The sequence below is a fragment of the Candoia aspera genome, chromosome 5, assembly GCF_035149785.1.
Source record: "Candoia aspera isolate rCanAsp1 chromosome 5, rCanAsp1.hap2, whole genome shotgun sequence".
NCBI lineage: Eukaryota > Metazoa > Chordata > Lepidosauria > Squamata > Boidae > Candoia > Candoia aspera.
In genome coordinates, this window is record NC_086157.1 from 45,812,019 (window position 1) to 45,830,763 (window position 18,745).

Below are 18,745 nucleotides of genomic sequence, written 5' to 3' on the forward strand. Positions count from 1 at the left end.
AGTTCACCAGATATCTGAAATTTCTTCAGTTCCAAAATATACAAAGGAAGAAAGGAAGGAGGATGGTAGGCTGGAGATAACTTGAGGATGAAAAAAGAATAGAGATGAAAACAGAATGGTATAATTAGAGGAATATTACATTAATCGCATCAGTATATTAATCTGTTTAAAAGATGAAGTTCTGTTGCTTTACAAGTCCAGATTCTATATTTTGTCCAAAAGGCAAAGGGAGTCAGAAGTATCCCAACCCAAGATTTTCAGCTAAAACAAGGAATTCTAATCTAACAGATATTTGGAATTCTATTCTAAGCCATGTAATCAAGCCTCATAGTCCTCACCCTTAGTATATGGCATGGGGATCATGCATCCAGTGTCTGAAAAGCACATTTAGCAGTTGTGAAGCAGCCTTATTTTGTGGGTTGTGGCAACTGTAACTTACTCATCAAAGATTGCTAGATTTTGCATCTCCTCTCTCCATTTCTGTCAACTACTTTGCATAGGAAGTTGAATGAATTGCCTACAAGTAGTCAAGAGAGAATTCCCCAGGTTTTTGTTTCAGATGTTCCTTTATGTTACAGTAAATCCTTGGTTGAGTGGACCTCAGTTTAGTGGATTTTCAAAACAATGAACACATTATTTGTTTGGATCATCCATTAAATCAAGGGTTTACTGCCATATACTATTTGCATGAATTATGCAATTACCCAAAGAGTGAGTATTGGTGTAAACCATGTAAATTAGGATTTGACAGGCATTAAGATAAATGGACACCCCTCCACTTGACTGGTCCATTAAATTTAGGTTTTATTGTAGTTAGATCTTCTTTAAAAAGAAGTTTAGAAACAGAAATTTAGGGTTATTCTACCTAAAATGCATCCAGCATTTAAGTTAGGTACAGAATCTTCTTGAATACAACCAGGCCACAAAACTGTTCATTACAGTCTAATATTAAATTCAGTATTTGTTAGAGGTGAAAGCCAAAACCAAAAAGGTGAATAATCAACTAAAAATAGCTGGTTGCAAAGAAAATTTGGTTGTTATGACAAATAATAGAGTTTATAGGATTAGAGATTCAATGGGAAGCCTCTTTCTATCTGCTAAATGTATTCTACAGAAGAATTGGTCCTATATTCCAACTTGGTCTCAAGTAAGAGAAATGTAATAACTTCTTCTTAAGAATTGAGATTTATAGCAGTCTTTGAACTATACTATATATCCACCATTTATAATAGAAAAAGCTTCTTTAATATTACAGAAACATCATCAAATGCAGTTGACTCTCCCAAAAGTCTTAAACAAATATGAGGAAAGGAACTGGGATTTGAACTTGATGAGAATGCTTGGAACACTTAAACTACCTACAGCTCTATTGTGGTAATAGAGAATTGCCTAATTATTGGCAATTATTTAAAGGAGACTAAAATCCATAGATAGTACAACATATCATTCAAATTCTATAGTATTAATAAGTGTCTTTCTAGGTGGTAAAGAAAAGGTAAGACACCCACAATTTGACTACCAAGTGGACACAAACACAGTTCTCTTGGCAGCCATAAGGAAGTGGTTTGCATCGCCTTTTTCATAGCTTTTTTGTTTAAAAAAATATTTATCAGTCTAGCCTACATCCCTAGTATTCTGTGGCAGTCCTTTATTCAAGTGCTAATAAGGCTCGTCCCCACTTAGCTTCTAGGCACAAGATTAACCAGGTGCTGCCACGTGCTGAAACTGGTACACATTATCATCTCTGCACAATTGCCGCACACCTAGCAATTTTTATTTCCTTTAATCCCTTGCAGAATCTACCCCTACTTGGGAACTGAGTCAGAGTAGCATGACATTCCTTAGAGGCTATGTTCTTTCCGTATATTGGTATACTAAAGAAATCTGTTGAAAGCTGGTTAGGTCTGGAGTATGTTCATAGGAGAGTAGAGACTAGATGTGCATGGAAATGGAGCAGGTAAGCTTACATCTGCATTGATCATCCATGAGGACAGTCACAATATTAATTCAAGCTTATTTGCTGTTGTTGCATTTTACCACCAGCATCTCAATTCTTCTAGATGTTTCAAAGACTGACTTTGAGTTGAAAGAGTTGTCTTTCCTTTTTCTAGTTGACATGGTAGAGCAGCTTATTTGTTTCATTATTAACATGAATGAATATATCTAGCACTCAGACTGCATATGGAAAATATGCATTAAAAATCTTGATGATCTTAATCGAACTGTACAATATATGAATTGTCAAATGTATTATTCCCTGTTACATCTGCAAAGCAATGAAACATATCAAATATTCCCTCAATAACCCTTTTCTTCAAAGAACTAACTTACTTTTAAAAGCTTCTATCTTAATAATACGGTACAAGGATAAAATTAATGGACCTTATAAATTTGATCTTGCAAATTCAGTTCATTAAGGAGCTCCAGTATGTCTACCATATATACTGGTTAAAAAATACATTTGGTATTATTGAACAACCTTGGGAGCTTGGATTTCTTTCTTTTCAACCTAGAAATTTCTCTTCTCAGCTTGAAGACCCTGGATAGCATCTTATCACACAACTGCTATCTCACTGTGGTATGTAGCAACAGGCTTGTAGGTACACAGAGCACATATTAATATTTTGAATATTTGTCTGTTTAGTACATCGGCATTTTGATAAACAATTGCTTATGCAATCATACAACTCTGTTTAAGAACCACCTGTTTATCTGCAAGCATTTCATGTTGGCTCATATAGCGTGTAACTTGCAAATCAGCTATTGCAATTTTATAAATTTTTGTACTGCCCTAGAGGATATGCTTGCCATTATAACAGCACCACCAGAAAAATAACACTTTTCCATCAAGGTTATTCTTTTAAAAATATTCATCAATAAAGTGATAAATCTTTATGTGTTTTGTTTCGGTTGACTTGCTGTGAACCATGAATACATTCTCAAGCACATTTTCCTCCCTGGAACACTGAATAAATTCTATTAAAACATCACTGTTCGAAATATCTGTTGATCTGTCAGCTGAGCAATAAGCTGTGCTTCAATATCATAACACGTTTTCAGCATAATGCCTTATTGAAATCTTATCATTTGAGTGGAATATTAAGAGTTCTATTTTTCATCTCCAAGAATTTCTCTGCAGGCTTCTAATATTGCTGGCTTTATCACTGTCTCCTGAATTGAATATGGATATTTCACATTTAGTAATTTGCAAAGAATTTTTTTAAAATGCCAAAGTAGAGCAATGCCACTATTTGCCAAAACAAACATACCATTTTATTAAGCTTTCATTGTAGACACAATCTCTTGAAAGCACTCAAGTTTATTCTTGGATGTTGATATCTCTACTATACAGAATTTCAGTTTACTCCTTCCATCCTTGTTTGGTCTTTTTAAAATCAGCTATAATCTGTCCATTGGGGTCCTTTGGCATGCCAATTTGAGGACGAAACCTCCTTCTGAATTCAGAGGTCTTTGGGAAGACCTTCCTTGTTTTTCCATGTCTGTTTCCATCTTCTTTACTGATGTTGTTATAGATGTTGTAATACTGTTTTTTGTCTCTTCCAACAGTTCTCTGAAATTCTTCATTAAATTCCTTCTTGAGAAATTGTCTTTCTTGGCTTTGACGTCTCTTCTCTTGTTGGCAGTTTCCACGGTTTGTTCTGACATCCAGTTGGCTTTCTGCTGTTTCTTGATCTTTGGCAGTCTCTTTTTATTTGGCAATCTCTTTTCACATTTGCCCTTGACAACTTCTCTTAGTTCATTCCATAACTCATCTGATTGCCAATCACTGAACATGAACATCGGGACTTCACAACAATTCCTGATGTTCTTCTTGCTCAAGACCGTATCACTGAAACTGGTTGGCTTTCTTCTTACCCTTTAGCTTAATGTAGAGAGTAAGGATGATGACCTTGAGTGAAATATGCAAGAACCTAGGCAAAAGGGGCTGAAACATTGTAGCCTTCCTGTGGAATTGATTTCATGGTCTGATCTATCTAGTGGGGCTGAGACTTAACTAGGAACATGCACATGAACAATTTGTGATCACTTCCACAGTCAGCCAATGGCCAGATCTTTGCTGTTACAACTTCAGCTCTTCAACTTCCTTCTACCAATAATATAGTCAATGTTATTTCTATGTACTCCATCTGGTGATGTGTGTGTGTGTGTGTGTATGCATATGCATCGGGTTTGACTGCTGGAAGACTGTGTTGGCAATGAAGAAATAATTGGTTTGGCAAAAACTGATAAGCCATTCCCCTACTTCATTTGGTTTCCTAGACTATACAGTCCAACCACATTTTCCTTCTTAATATTTCCAACTCTGGAATTCCAGTCTTCAACTATAAAGCGCAAAACTTGCTTGCCATATTTTGTTATTTCAAATTGAACTTGATCATAGAACTCACCAATCTCTTCTTCTGTATCAGTGGTTGGAGCACAAACTTGGATAATCATCACATCAAAGAGTTGTCCACGAAGTTTAAATGATATTATTTGGTCATTGATTACATTGTAACCAAGCACAGTTCTTACTATACCCTTCCTCAATATGAAAGCAATGCTGGTCTTGTTTTCCATAACCTGAGTAATAAACAGTATAATTGTCCAACTGAAATTGTCCAATAACAGTCCATTTCAATGCCAGCGTGCAGTCGATTCAGTTTATCTTTCACTGTGTTGAGCTTTCCCATGTACATGCTTCTTATGTTCCAGGTTCCCACCGTAATCCTATCTTTGCAGGTTTGGATTTTCTTTTCCTGCATGGCAACATCAGCAACTAGACATACTGAAAGCTTTAATTTAGCTACATTGTAAACACCATTAGTACTCTGAAAGATCCTCTGATCTTTCTCACATTATGTTAAATGCCATGCAACCTGCGGGGCCAATCGACTGAGACAATATAGTCAATCCATTTCTATTTTCTGTCCATGTCGTTTTCTTGGTAAAATACAGCAGTAGTTTACCATTTACCTTCTTCTGCACGGTATGATATTATGCCACTGAACTGTTAATCTCTCTCCAGCATCTGCCAATATCACCACTGCCCATTATAGGTGCTTGTTTGCTTTAGCTGGGCAGCTGGGGTGACCTTCATGCCTTGGGTTACCCTGCTGAGATAATATACTATTGGCATACACTCCCAGCATTGCTTGCTCATCCCACAACCACCATGATAAGGCAGAGAGGGGGGCAGGGGTTGATCTGTTAATAAAGCAATAGTGATTTAGGTTGGGCTATTTTTCTCCCAGAATACTGAACTGGCCTATTCAAAGATTTCCTTTGGTGTTTAATAGGATGAAGTCTTGCACTCAGATAAGCACTATCTTCATACATATCTGGGAAATATCTGTAATCCAATTAATGGAAGTAGGTATCTTCCTTAACTCAGGATAGGACCCACCTGAACAATAACACTAGTATAGTCTTTGTCCCTGGCAGTTCAAAAATCTTGTAGTTTGGATGTCTTTGTTCTAGGATAGTATGGACATTTTAAGCCAAGATATCTGAACAAGATCTAAAGAAAATGCCAAAAGAACATACTCATAAAAAGAAAGGCAGCATGTCTGTGCTATTTTGTTACCACTAGCATGGCAAGCATCTAACTGAATGTCAAATAGAGAAAAAAACAGAGAAGATGGATGTGAGATAAGGACAATTTACATTTACTGCAAGTGCTTGTGCAGACCAGATGGTCATCATGATTATAGCTTCATTCAAGTTTAAAATATCTGAGGATCTTAGACTATCTAAAGCTCCATTAAGTGGTACATGCAGTAACCAAGACAGTCCATATAGTGATAAATGTTTCATTAGTGAATACTCTGGAGAATGCTCCAATTTCTTATACCAAAAAAGGATAGTGAAATAGCAAAGCAACAGCAGGCAAAAGCTATATATAAAGCTGTTGAAATATAAGGCTGCTGAATTCAGCTATCTTCTAGGGCTTCTCTAGTTGATGTAGTATGTAGGACCTGGGGCTTCCACATGAATATCTGTTTCTGTTTACTTCCCCTATTCTTTGAGGAAAAAATATGACAAGTGCTTGTTCAGAAAGCCCAGGTCACATGCATGTGTACACGGATGCCCAAAAGTATCTTAGTCCTCCATTATGTAAAAGCCACTATAAATTGAGTCAAGATATTTGCATCTCATTCAGCACTATAGAATCTTCTATTTCACTGTTAAGAGTGAAAAATCTATTCTTATTTCAATGTGAAAAAAGGTTAAACACAATACAATCAACTAACTTTCCATATCATGAATACATGTCTTGCTCACCAAATCCCAGAAGTTGACAAGATTGATTTCTAAAAGTGATATTTTAGCCTAAACTATAAGAATAACTGAATTCCAGAAGCCTAATTGTATTTATTCTTGCTATTCAGTTTTAACAATGAATCTTAAGAGGTCAATCTCCTTTTGTTTATGGCTAGTTTCACTTTCTGGTTCCCAGGGACCAGTAGGACATACTGTTTTGTGTCAGACATATTTGAATACAAGTCTCCCCTCCACTCTTAAACCTCTCTGAAAAGCTTTATTTTGGGAGAGGGGGAGGAGACTTGACAATGGATTCAGTCTCTGTGCCGTTGAAGTTAATGGCAACATTCCCATTATTTTAATCGCCCCCGGCTACACAATAGCCTTTTGAAGACACAGTTTGCAAGGACAAGAACAAATTGCTCCAAAGATTAGCTTATTTGTATACAGCTTTTTCTCCTCATGAAGGTCTTTGGCAGTTATTTTCTACAGTTAAGTTTCTACTTAAATGAAAAAAAGGGCAAAGACATAAAAAAACTCAATCTCAAAAACTCAGAATTCAAGTATATATTTAGTGTACTATCTTCTGGATGGAAATGCCAGAATCCAATGCCTGCATTTAAAAAAATCCATTAGTCTGACCCTCTACCTGAGATCCTAACTTAGACTTCTTCAACTTAGTGTCCTTCAGATGTAAACTTCCACCGCCCCAGCTTCAGGGCACATGTACGTTATTTTATTCTAACCTCTTTATAACACATAAGTTGGGAATGGTTATCCTAGGATTGCATATGCTGACGTTTCTGCTAGGACCCAGGAAAGCCTTTTAGAGCTGAGAATGTGTAACTGTCTGTACTTTGGCATAAAAAAAGCTCTGTTATTTGTATGTTGAACCAGTAAAAAACTGACACCTCCTATAAAGGAAATCAGTTACATTTTTTGCTCAAGTCCAAAATATTAATATAAGTTGTTTCTCAAGCTTATTTCAGGGAAAAAGGAATACAGCTGGCTGATTTGCAAAGTTCTTGTTAATTTCAAAGAGGGACACAAAGGATTGTATCAAGTGGTTAGAACTGTGATTCCGATGCAAAGCCAATCTACTTTTAGAGAGAAAGAAAAGTAGAAGTGACCCAGGAAAACCTCTAGTTTAAATAGAATGTTTTAAAAATCTGAGTATTTTAAACATTTAAAAGGAGGAAAGCATGAGAAGTTACAAAGCTATTTGAATGAACTGTTTTTGGTACGTCTAGGATGATTATGGAGCCAGTCTGGTTTAGTGGTTAAGGCACCAGGCTAGAAACTGGGAGACCATAAGTTCTAGTCCCACCTTAGGCACAAAGCCAGCTGGGTGACCTTGGGCCAGTCATTTTGTCTCAGCCCTAGGAAGGAGGCAATGACAAATCACTTCTGAAAAGCCTTGCCAAGAAAACTTCAGGGACTAGTCCAGGCAGTTGCCAGGAGTCAAAAATTTACTTAAAGGCATACACACACAGAGGATGATTATGGGGAACATAATGGCTTTTCTAAACTTTAAAGAAATTATACTATATATTTCTACAGAAACTACAAGGGATATTTTGTCAAATGACTACAACCATGAATATGAAAGATCATTACAACGATGTTACTTGTGAGCCTATGCTTGGAAGAGCCTCTTGAGTCTAGTGTTCTGAGATGTGTCAGACTACAAATTTTATTACTACAAGGAGAACAAGGTGAAAGCTTCAGGTTAGGAAATATTGAAAGTACCATGTTGGAAAGGAGTATATAAGCATAAAATGTTTGTGTGTATGCAGATGCACACAAGAAAGAATGCCACTCATTTATAACAATCAAAACACCATTTTATTTAACTTCTGTTCCAGCGATTGATTATGAACAGACTGAATATGTCATTCTGCAGATTTCCTGAATGTGAGTAGAACTCCCAGAAAGCCTGTTATTCAAATGTAAGAAGTTCTGAATGGGTAACACTGACACACAGTGATGCAATGCAATGCCAGTTTTGGTCATTACAGGCTTGGGAGAACAGGCCTCCAGGAAGGTTGTAGTGCCTTGTTCGTTTCACGCTCTTTCCTCCATATTGGAAGGAATGTCTCCTCATAAATGATAGATGGTCACTGTAAGTGATATTGGCATACATCTTAAAACAATAAGCTTCTCCATTAATAAAACTCATTGAAACATCATCATTAGCTGTCTACTTTTCCCAATCGCACATTCTGCATAGACACCCATAGCACCATACAGACATCTGTAGCACCATGTATGAAGTGCAAAAGGCCAGTTGCCAGGTAGGGTGCTATTGGAACAATTATAGGTAGACAGAATAAGTTAAACTAGATTAAGATGCTGGACTAGGAGTAAGGAAGCCCAGGTTTTCCTCCTTCCTCAGGTATAGAAGCCAGCTACGAGACTAGACTCGGAAGTTGAAAAACATCTACCTACCAACAAAACTAGAATAGGGTGTTCTAGATAGAAGTTGATCCATAATCTTCAATGAAGAGTGCATGGATTACATACACACAGATACACATACATACATATTCCTAGTGTACCTCATTGGAGCTAAAATACAAACTTTTTCATTAAAACTGCCTTCTGTGATGATTACCAGCTCCACTTAGATTTATGTTCTTACCTAATATTTTCATCCCTCTCTCTTGAAACTGCTTACCTAATAGGCTATTGCTTTGTTTCTTCTAATTTCAGGGCACAACTTCCTGAGAAAGAATAAAATACACACCATTTCCATATTCAAAATCTGCCTGAAAGGAGATTTTAGAAAAGACAGTATAGGATGCACAATTACGTTCTCCAACCCTTTGATTCTACATTCAGTTCCCAGCATCTGCTGCTTGAAGTTGCCATCACTCTCTACTAATAGCAGTACTTGCACTGAAAGGCAAGATGTTTGGTTGTGATATCAAGTGCAAGAGTGAGTAGTGGGCAACTTTTAGTAAACTACTCTGCATTCTTTCCTCTTTTTTTATTATAAGGGTCTTTGACACTGTTACCCATACATGATAACATACATACATCCTGAATTATAATTCAAATGGACGTTAAGTGACTCCAAAATGCAACTCAACTGGAATAAATACATAAATAAATCCAAATATCTGTATCTACTAACATGAAACAAATAAAATGCATTAGCAATTATAAGGAAACAAATCTTACCATTGTCTATCAATACATGTACCACTGGTAACTGCGAACTAAAGGACAAAAGAAAGTAAAAATCAATATTTAGTACACAGAATGATAGGCAATTAAACAGAAACCATTTACTGTAAATTCCTAGAGACTCAATTTATGGTTGCATTTTATTTTTTAAAGCCCAAGTTAATTTAAAGTTAAAGTATCAAGTATTTTTATCTCTGTTCACTAAATGAGAATTTAATTCCTTCTAATTTTATCATGTGAAGCAAGATGTGTTAGCTTTCAGGAGGCAAAGATTTTAATGAGTGGTATAAAATTATCTTCTTAGACAAGACCTCCCATACCAAAATATTTTTCAGTTGTTTTGCAGTGTTGAGGCAAAATAATGTTATGTGAAATTCCACTCTCCATGTTATTTTCTTCAGTCTTACTGTTAATCATTCAGCATATTTACTTCAAAATAAATCCAACTCAACTTAGTGGAGTTTACTTCTGATGACAGGCATAGAATTGCAATGCTGATATCCAATTCCCCCAGTTCTCCCAGAAAAAAAAATACTGTCTAAACTTTGGGTGCTTACTGCCCAAAAAGCTTATCTGCGATTTTGCAAAATATGATGTAAACATGCTTTTCCTCACAGGTCAATATTAAAATAGGATTGCTTTTTGTGACTTCAACCATTGCCCTTTGGAATATTCTCTGACCCTTTCCTTCTCAAGTAAACCGTGCTGCTAAAAGAACAATCCACCCATTCTGTAAAAGTAATCTGTCTCATAAACAGCCAACAGAACAGCCATTTTATGGTGGCAGTCATTTTGAATATCTCAAAGTTCAAAACATCCTTATGTCAGAGGCATGTCTGAACAACATTGCCAGTAGTGAGCAGATGCAAAAAAACCCCCCCACACAATAGAAGCCGAACACAGATCCTAAAGAAAGACAAGTTTCCATTGGCAGATGCCTTCAAGAAGCAAGTATTCAGTTCCATCAATATTACACTTCACTTGCACTATAAAAATAAGTAAATAATGAAAGAGCATGCAGTTAAGGCTGTCTTGGGTAAAACCTGGAACTTCAAAGAACTTCAAATTTCTTTTTGTAGCAGGAATTTTTCACTTCCAAGCATTGTAGTTTTAAGTGAAAGATGAGCGCTACCAGAATGACCTCCATTCATCTGAAATGCAAGTGATGAAGTGACCACAAGACAGCACAGAGGGCCAGCTAATACAACTGTACAGCTGAGAGCAATTGCTTGTTATTTGCTTGATTGCTACTTACAGGCAGACTATTCATATGGGGAAAGATCTCACATTTCACTATCCTACACAAAAAAAGTCTGTCTGGAAGCTCTGCTGAAACCTGTCCACCATGGGTGACACTTTTGGTAGTAGAACTACTGGTGGCATAGTGGAAACTATGGTGGCAGAGCTTCCAGCATCAGAGCAACACACAAGCTACCACAGTACGACAAACTGACAGACCGACAGACAAAGAACAGACTAGGGAGCAAGGCCCGGCAATCTACTCCAGAAAATGTGCCAATAAAAACCCGATGGATTACAACAGAATGTTTTGCAATATAGTGCTGGAAGATGAGCCCCTCTGGTCAGAAGGCACTCAATATGCTACTGGGGAAGAGTTGCCTTCTCAGAGTAGAGCTGACCTTAATGACGTGGAGGGAGTAAAGCCGCCGGGACCTTCATTTGCTGACGTGGCACGACTCAAAATGAGACGTAACAGCTACAAATGTCCAATAATAATTGGGACATAGAATGTACAAAGTATGAATCAAGGAAAATTGGAAGTTGTCAAGAATGAAATGGAATGCCTAAAGATCGAATCTTAGGTATTAGTGAGCTGATGTGGACTGGCATTGGTCACTTTGATTCTGACAGTCATATGGTATACTATGCTGGGAATGAAAAATTGAAGAGGAATGGCATGGCATTCATCATTAAGAAGAATATTTCAAGATCAATTCTAAAGTACAATGCCTCCAGTGATAGACTAATATCTATATGCCAAAAAGGAAGACCAGTTAATACTACTATTATTCAAATTTATGCACTAACCATGAATGCTGAAGATGAAGGAAGTGAAAACTTCTACGAAATGCTGCAATCTGAAATTGATCGAACTTGCAATCAAGATGCTCTGTTAATTACTGGAGACTGGAACACAAAAGTTGGAACTATAGAAGTATAAATAGTTGGAAAATATGGCCTTGGTGATAGAAACGACGCTGGAGGTCACATGGTAGAATTTTGTAAGACCAATGATTTATTTATTTGGAACACTTTTTTCCAACAACACAATCGACGACTATATACATGGACCTCGCCAGATGGATTACACAGAAATCAAATTGATTACATGTGTGGAAGGAGACGATGGAAAAGCTCAATGTTATCAGTTAAGACAAAGCCAGGGGCTGACTGCAGGACAGATCATCAGTTGCTCATGTGCAAGTTCAAGCTGAAGCTGAAGAAAATTAAAACAAGTCCAAGAGTGCCAAAGTATGACCTAGAAAACATCCCACCTGAATTTAGAGATCACCTGAAAAATAGATTTGATGCACTAAACACTGATGACCGAAGACCAGAAGAGTTGTGGGAAGACATGAAGAACCTAATATGCGAAGAAAGTGAAAGATCATTAAAAAGGCAGGAAAGAAAGAAAAGATCCAAATGGATGTCAGATGAGACTCTGGAACTTGCTTTTAAATGTCGAGTAGCTAAAGCTAATGGAAAAAAGAATGAAATAAGAGAGCTAAATATAAAATTTCAAAGGGCAGTTCAAAAAGATAAGGAAAAATATTATGATGACATATGCAAAGACTTAGAGTTAGAAAACCAAAGAGGAAGAACATGATCAGCATTTCTCAAGCTGAAAGAGCTGAAGAGAAAATTCAAGCCCCGAGTTGCTAGCCTTAAAGATTCTATGGGCAATACATTAAATGACATGGGTAGCATTAAGAGAAGATGGAAGGAATATACAGAATCACTGTATAAAAAAGAGTTAATTGATGTTCAGCTATTTAAGGAGGTAGAAAATGATCAAGAACCATCAATACTGAAGGAAGAAGTTCAAGCTGCACTGAAGGCATTGGTGAAAAACAAGGCTCCAGGAACTGATGGATTGTCAATTGAGATATTTCAACAATCAGATGCAGCAGTGGAAGTGCACCGATCATTATTAAACAATATTTTTTAACAATGTAAGGAACCTTCAAGTTCCATTTGGGGTAATAATGAAGCAAATCAAAAATCTCCCTATTTTGGAATAAAAGTATTTTCCTGCTTATGGTTAATAAGACCACACTCCAGTCATATTTTTATATTCTTTTCATTCTATCACATTAAAAATTACAACTCTAGAACAATGTTTGGAGGCCTCTGAGGGTCTTTAGGGTTATATGTGGACATGGGGTGACAATAAAACTTACTATACCAAAATGACTCGCTTTGTTTCACAGCCTAGACCAGAAGTGGGATATGGTTTGGTTGCCAGGAGTCAATATAATGCATGTGACGGGTAAATTCTACAGGAGGCAGACAGTGATACAAAATGGGATTGGACATATCACATATATGCAGATGGGCCTAGGATTCACTATTTATTCCTTCTAGATACTTTGCACTGGGGTTTGTAAACTATGGTTTCATATACCCCAGAACATTAGGAAATCATGCTGCTGATTGATCATACCATTGTCTTTTGAAGAGATACGCAAGAGTCACTAAACAGAAATGTGCGGCTGTAGGGCTATGGGTCACTCAGCCCTGGACTAAATCACCCCAAAGGAAGAGAGCCATCATTCCAAATACAGCAATTTAAAAATTTGCAACCATGCAATGTGTTATATATTATGAAAAATCCATGCATATATTCATGTAACTGGATACCCTTATATTAGAGAAGAGCCAGTTTGGTCTAGTGGTTAAGGCACTGGGTTAGAAACCAGGAGGCTGTGAGTTCTAGTCCCACCTTAGGCATGAAGCCAGCTGGGAGACCTTGGGCCAGACACTCTCTTTCAGCCCTGGGAAGGAGGCAATAGCAAACCACCATATGTATGTATGTATGTATGTATGTATGTATGTATGGAGAAGCTAGTAAGACTGTAATTTAGGCAGTGTAAAGACCCTTTTCAGCCCTCAGCTAGAATCCTTTAGATGCATATGGACTGGAATTCCCAAAACATTCGGAGTGCCAAATTAGTTAAAACAAACCCTGTAACACTCCTTGCAATTTTATTCAGAAGCCTGTTCAGTGGCAGCCTCACATCCTAGCGCCTTGTGTCTCTCCAAAAGTCCGTGTCAATAAATTAGTGTGGGTCCAGTTTATCTCTTTAGGCAAGAGAAATAAACACCGATCAAGCCAAAGGATTCACAAGGATGAGCCGCGCATTGAGCGAAAACTCGTTTTTTCTTTTAGAAAGAGTCGCAGCTTTTCTAATGCAACCTTCCTAAACTATTCAGGCAGAACCGATTCAGCTTAGGGAAAATTTGCCCTCTGCTTTCTCCTCACTGTTCCCTCGAAGGACCGCTGCGGCCGTCTTAATCCGGTGCCTTCCAGACACGTTGTAAACAGCCGTGCCAGGCTGGGCCGCACATGATGGGAATTGCATTACGAGACAACCGGAGGGCACTGAATTGAGAGAGGCTACGCTGAACATTCCTGCAACGGAAGGTTGTTCCCCTTGCTTTTCCACCCCCCCTCTCCCCTCTTTTCGCCATTAGGAAAGAAAAACCCGGGCAGAAACAACTGCGCACGTACTTTGTCCACACGACGCCCAATTAGAACCACGCCGCCTCTGCTCTTCCGTCCTGTAGGCTCGGAAGAGGAAGAGGAGGTCCCCGCTGCGATTAGGAAGCAAACACGTTTGCGGGGCGATGGCGCCATCTCCTGGTTCCAGGCGACCAACGCCGCCAAAAAATGGTTTTCTTCAGAAGTTCGTATACGGAAACTCATTCTCCGGAACGGAATCCTGAGATATAGCTAACCTAGGAACATTTACACTGAATGGGGAGTAAAGGCAGGTGCAAGGCTGTGAAAGTTTGAAAAACTTTTGGGAAGAATCAAAAGCGACATTCCCTCGAAGCAGCAGAATGAGGATTGAGTATGCTTAGTGCTTCGGGGAATATTCTTTTATTTTATCGGAAGACAAAGAGGACGAATTGGATGGAGAAGGAGTGAAAATTCTTCCTTACCAGATGCTGCTTTCAGGGACAACTGTTAACATTATTAATTCAGTTTATTCCTGTTTAGGGAACACAACCATGTAAACAGACTAGCTTTCTGTCTCTCCTGCTTTAATGAGAGGTCTTAAAAGATCCAACAGTATTTCATTTTGTTTTTCCTTTTCAATCCATTGCCTTCTTCCTAGGGCTGAGAGAGAGTGACGGGCTCAAGGTCACCCAGCTGGTTTTGTGCCTAAGGTGAGACTAGAACTCAAGTCTCTTCATTTCTAGTCTGGTACCCAGTTTCTAGTCTGGTACCTTAACCACTACACCAAACTGTCTCTCACAGTATTTTACCATATGGCATAGAAAGTACTCTGTCATCCTGCCTCATCTTTAAATGACCATCTTTTTCATTTTACTTCTGAATGTGAAAAAGTTCCTAGATTGCTTGTTTTAAACTGAACATGAGTCAACCATGTGAAGTTGCTGCAAACTGTCCCGGCCCTCCCAGAAGTAATCTTTGAGTGGAACTGGACTCTTCATCATGGATATATCTGAAGACATGTTTGGCAATAAATAAATCCAAATATTAAGGGAAAACTAATTGGATGCATGTTTTATTGTAGGCATATCTGAAAAGCAAATGTTGATGTATCTGAAAGGCAAATGTTGATGTTAATGAGTTTCCCACCACATTAATTAAAACTTGAGAATCTTCCAAGGTGCCAAGTGCTGGAAAAAATTGAATCAACTGAGTTGTGTGGATTGATTCAAGATTGTACTGCTTAGAAAGGCTTTACATTTTTTTATTTCTATTTTCATCCTATGCTTGACTGCAATTATTTTCATCTTTACATTAACTCCACTGTGGGATGCTGAGAAATTGGGGGCACAAATTTCATAGAAAGCATCTGAGTTCCCTTTTTGAGGTGATTCCCCTGCTTTCCCCAGAATACGAAGAACTAAATGTAGTTTATTTTTTGTTTAGATTTCTGATTAGGAATAGTGAAACAGTAAGATTTTGAAAATAAAATACTATTTTGCAGTCCTCTGTGCAGTTTTTGAAAATATTTGTGTGTGTGTATGTGTGTGAGAGGAGAATGCCTTTATTATTTAAAATAATATGTGATTTAAATAAAAAATCTTGTTGGCTTTACTGGCTGTCAGTCTAAGGCATAAGTTGCAGCTGAAAAGGTGATAGAGGAAGATGAAAGCCCCACACCATAGCCCACCGCCACAGTGCCACAGCACAAAGCCCCAGCCGCCCCTGCCATCCTGCACTTCGCAATCCCTACCATGCCCAGCTGACCCCTTTCCATGCCCAAATGATGAAGTGAGCCTGGCCTGGCCTTATTTGAGGCAGCTGTTGGCAATGCTAGGCCTTCTTTCCAAGGCTGCATGTGCTGCTCTCCAAATTGTGAGGAGTATCCTGAGAAGGGTGTGCATGATTTTGAGAACAGTAGGTGCGATTTGGAGAATGGCGTGCACAGCCTTGGGAAGAAAGCCTGGTGTGGCCAGCAGCTGCCATGCATACTTCAGCCCTAGTGCTGCTGGCATGGAGCTGCTGCCGAGGAGTGCCACTGTGCATGGCAGCCAAAAGGGCAGAGATGGGGGGGGCGGATAGACAGGTGGGGGAAGTTCAAGAGGAGGCAGTCCCTTACCTTATTGAGGCTTGGGGCTGGGAGGAACCAAGCTGGGAATGGCTTGGATCAGGGTGGGTCCTCACAGGTCCACAACTGGGGGGGCAAGTGGGGCATGTGCCCCGGGCGCCACGCTGGGTGGGGCACCAAAATGGGCATGGAATCCATGTTTGCCCTGGGTGACACAGACCCTAGTTGCAGCCCTGGGTCCTCACCTAACGACTGGTGGGATTTGGTTAACAATGGCAATGGGGACTGCTGGGATTTCCATCGCTAAGCGATGTGGTCACATGACATCGTGCTTTACAACTGCATCACTTAATGATGGAAATTCCAGTCCCAATTACCATCATTAACTGAGGACTAACTGTATTGGGAAAAAAATCATCTGTGATGGAATGTGAGGGTGACCTTGGAGAATAGAGGGAAGAGTTGCTGCCTTGGGAACGATCAGATAAAAGGAAAGGGAGTCTGAGAGAGGGTAACGGTCTAAAGAAGAAACTTGGGAAAGACCTGCCCTGACCACTCAAGCAATGTCAAAAGAGGAAGATAAATAATACTTTCAAAGATGCCAGAATTAGGTTATAAAACATTCCAGGGTTACTGCATTAAATGAAACAGCATCATGACAAATAAAACATGACATACAAAGCTGTTCAAAATAGGCACTTTTAAAAATATTTTTGCAACATTACAATTAAAGAGTCAACAACAGATCTTTTTAGGGATGGAAATATTCTATGAGAAAAGGAGACCATGACTGAGACAGTCCTGTCTTTAATGCTCATCAATATAAAGTTTTCAAGATGGACCAACAACTAGGATCTTTCTTCATTGCTTCATCCAAGTAGTCACCAGTGGTTCTTCACTTACTTACTTACTCATTTATTTATTTAGTTAGTTAGTTAGTTATACGTGCATATGTTTATATACTGCCCTACTTTGAAGGACTTGTGGAGACTGCAATATAATAACAGTAAAAAGAGGAGTAGTAACAAAAGATCAATATGAAAAGAAGTAATAATGCCAGACCAGGTTCACCATCTGCACTAAAGGCTTATAGAAAAGGAAGCTCTCCCCCTTTCTGAAAGGTGAGAAATGTGGGGCTACCTGTATCTCCAGGGACAAGGTTTCAAGCCCGAGCAGCCACTGACCACCAAAAAGGCTAGATTCTTACAGAGGATGATCATCCCACTAGGCATACAAATGCATGCTAAATCTATTCCTAATCCCAATTTCTACTAAAATCCTCAAGGAAATGGAACCCTAGTTCCAACTGCATAGATATCCCCAACACAAAGAACAGGGCAATACTAACCCTAGAAAACAAGATTAATCTTAAACGAAATCTGAGACTGCCACTAATGGGAAGCCCATTCCACTGTGTTGGTGCTGTTACAAATGAGCAGCACCTTCCAGCTTCAGCTCCCTGACACCCTGGAAAGGTGGGATGCAAGGAGGCTCTCCCTAGATGAACCAGTGCCAAACCATGAAGGGCTTTATAGTTAACACTAGCATTTTAAACTGTCCTTGGAACTGAACTACTAATCAGCACAGGGTCCACAATATAGGTTTGATATATTGTTTGAGACTTTGTCCTCTGTCATATTCGGGACTAATTATAATCTATGGGTTACTGTCACTAGGCCCTCCTGGGCAGATAAGGGTGATATTGGCATACCAACTGAACCTGGGTGAAAGGCTACTTTGCCACAGCTTCCACCTGCCATTCAAACAGGAGCCATGAGTCCACAAGGATTTCCATATCATGAACTTGCTCCTGGATGGATGGTGCCCGCTTTACAGGAGAATCCTGATGTACAGACAGTAACTCCATCGTGCTTGTGTTCAATTTCAACTGTTCTGTTCCATCCAGACTGTCATGCTCCTGATTAAATGTTCCCAGAACACCTTATCAGACTCGCATCGAACTTCCAGCAACTCCAGCAGGGAGGGGGAGTCAGGCTGGAGTGTGAATTATTTTGTTTGGGCTAGATGCTCCTTGCCCCAAGGTCATTGGGACAGAAACCGTTCCAGCCACCTGCCGGCACCGGAAGGAGGGGCACATACCTATGGGGATAGTGGGGGGGGGGGGAAATTGAAGCCTCTGTGATTTTAACTGTAGAAATGCGTGGGAATTGGCATTTGCAACTTTTTCCCTGTATTGGACGCTTCACTTCATTAAATAGATTTCTAGGCATTTGCTTATGAGTCTTGATTGAGTGAAAGCTTGAGCGATCCAGTCATCACACAGACCCTCACAGCCTCCAGGTACTGTGATAAAACAATATCTCCACCACAGTCCAGGTTAGCAATATACAATATAGTTGGGTATCATTAGCGTGATACTGTACCATGAATTCTTGGATGTCCACCCCCTGCAGTTTCATATAGATCTTAAAAACTGGAAGGAGGGCAAGGACCAACCCCTATGGTGTCCCATATGTAAGGTCCCAACCTAGGTCATCCAAGAGAAAAACCTGTGCCATCTC

At 39.0% G+C, this 18,745-nt stretch overlaps 1 protein-coding gene across 1 annotated transcript in view; it reads right to left on the reverse strand.

Moving 5' to 3' along the window:
* The window catches only part of GEMIN8 (gem nuclear organelle associated protein 8), a 37,648-nt gene extending 23,410 nt beyond the window's left edge, over window positions 1-14,238 (reverse strand). Inside the window, exons 1-2 of the mRNA XM_063305101.1 lie at window positions 14,207-14,238; window positions 9,448-9,485 (exon numbers count right to left, since the gene is read on the reverse strand). Of these exons, the coding sequence (XP_063161171.1) occupies window positions 9,448-9,450 (3 nt within the window). The 5' untranslated portion in view covers window positions 9,451-9,485; window positions 14,207-14,238. The remainder of the gene's footprint in view (window positions 1-9,447; window positions 9,486-14,206) is intronic.
* Window positions 14,239-18,745: the final 4,507 nt, after the last annotated feature.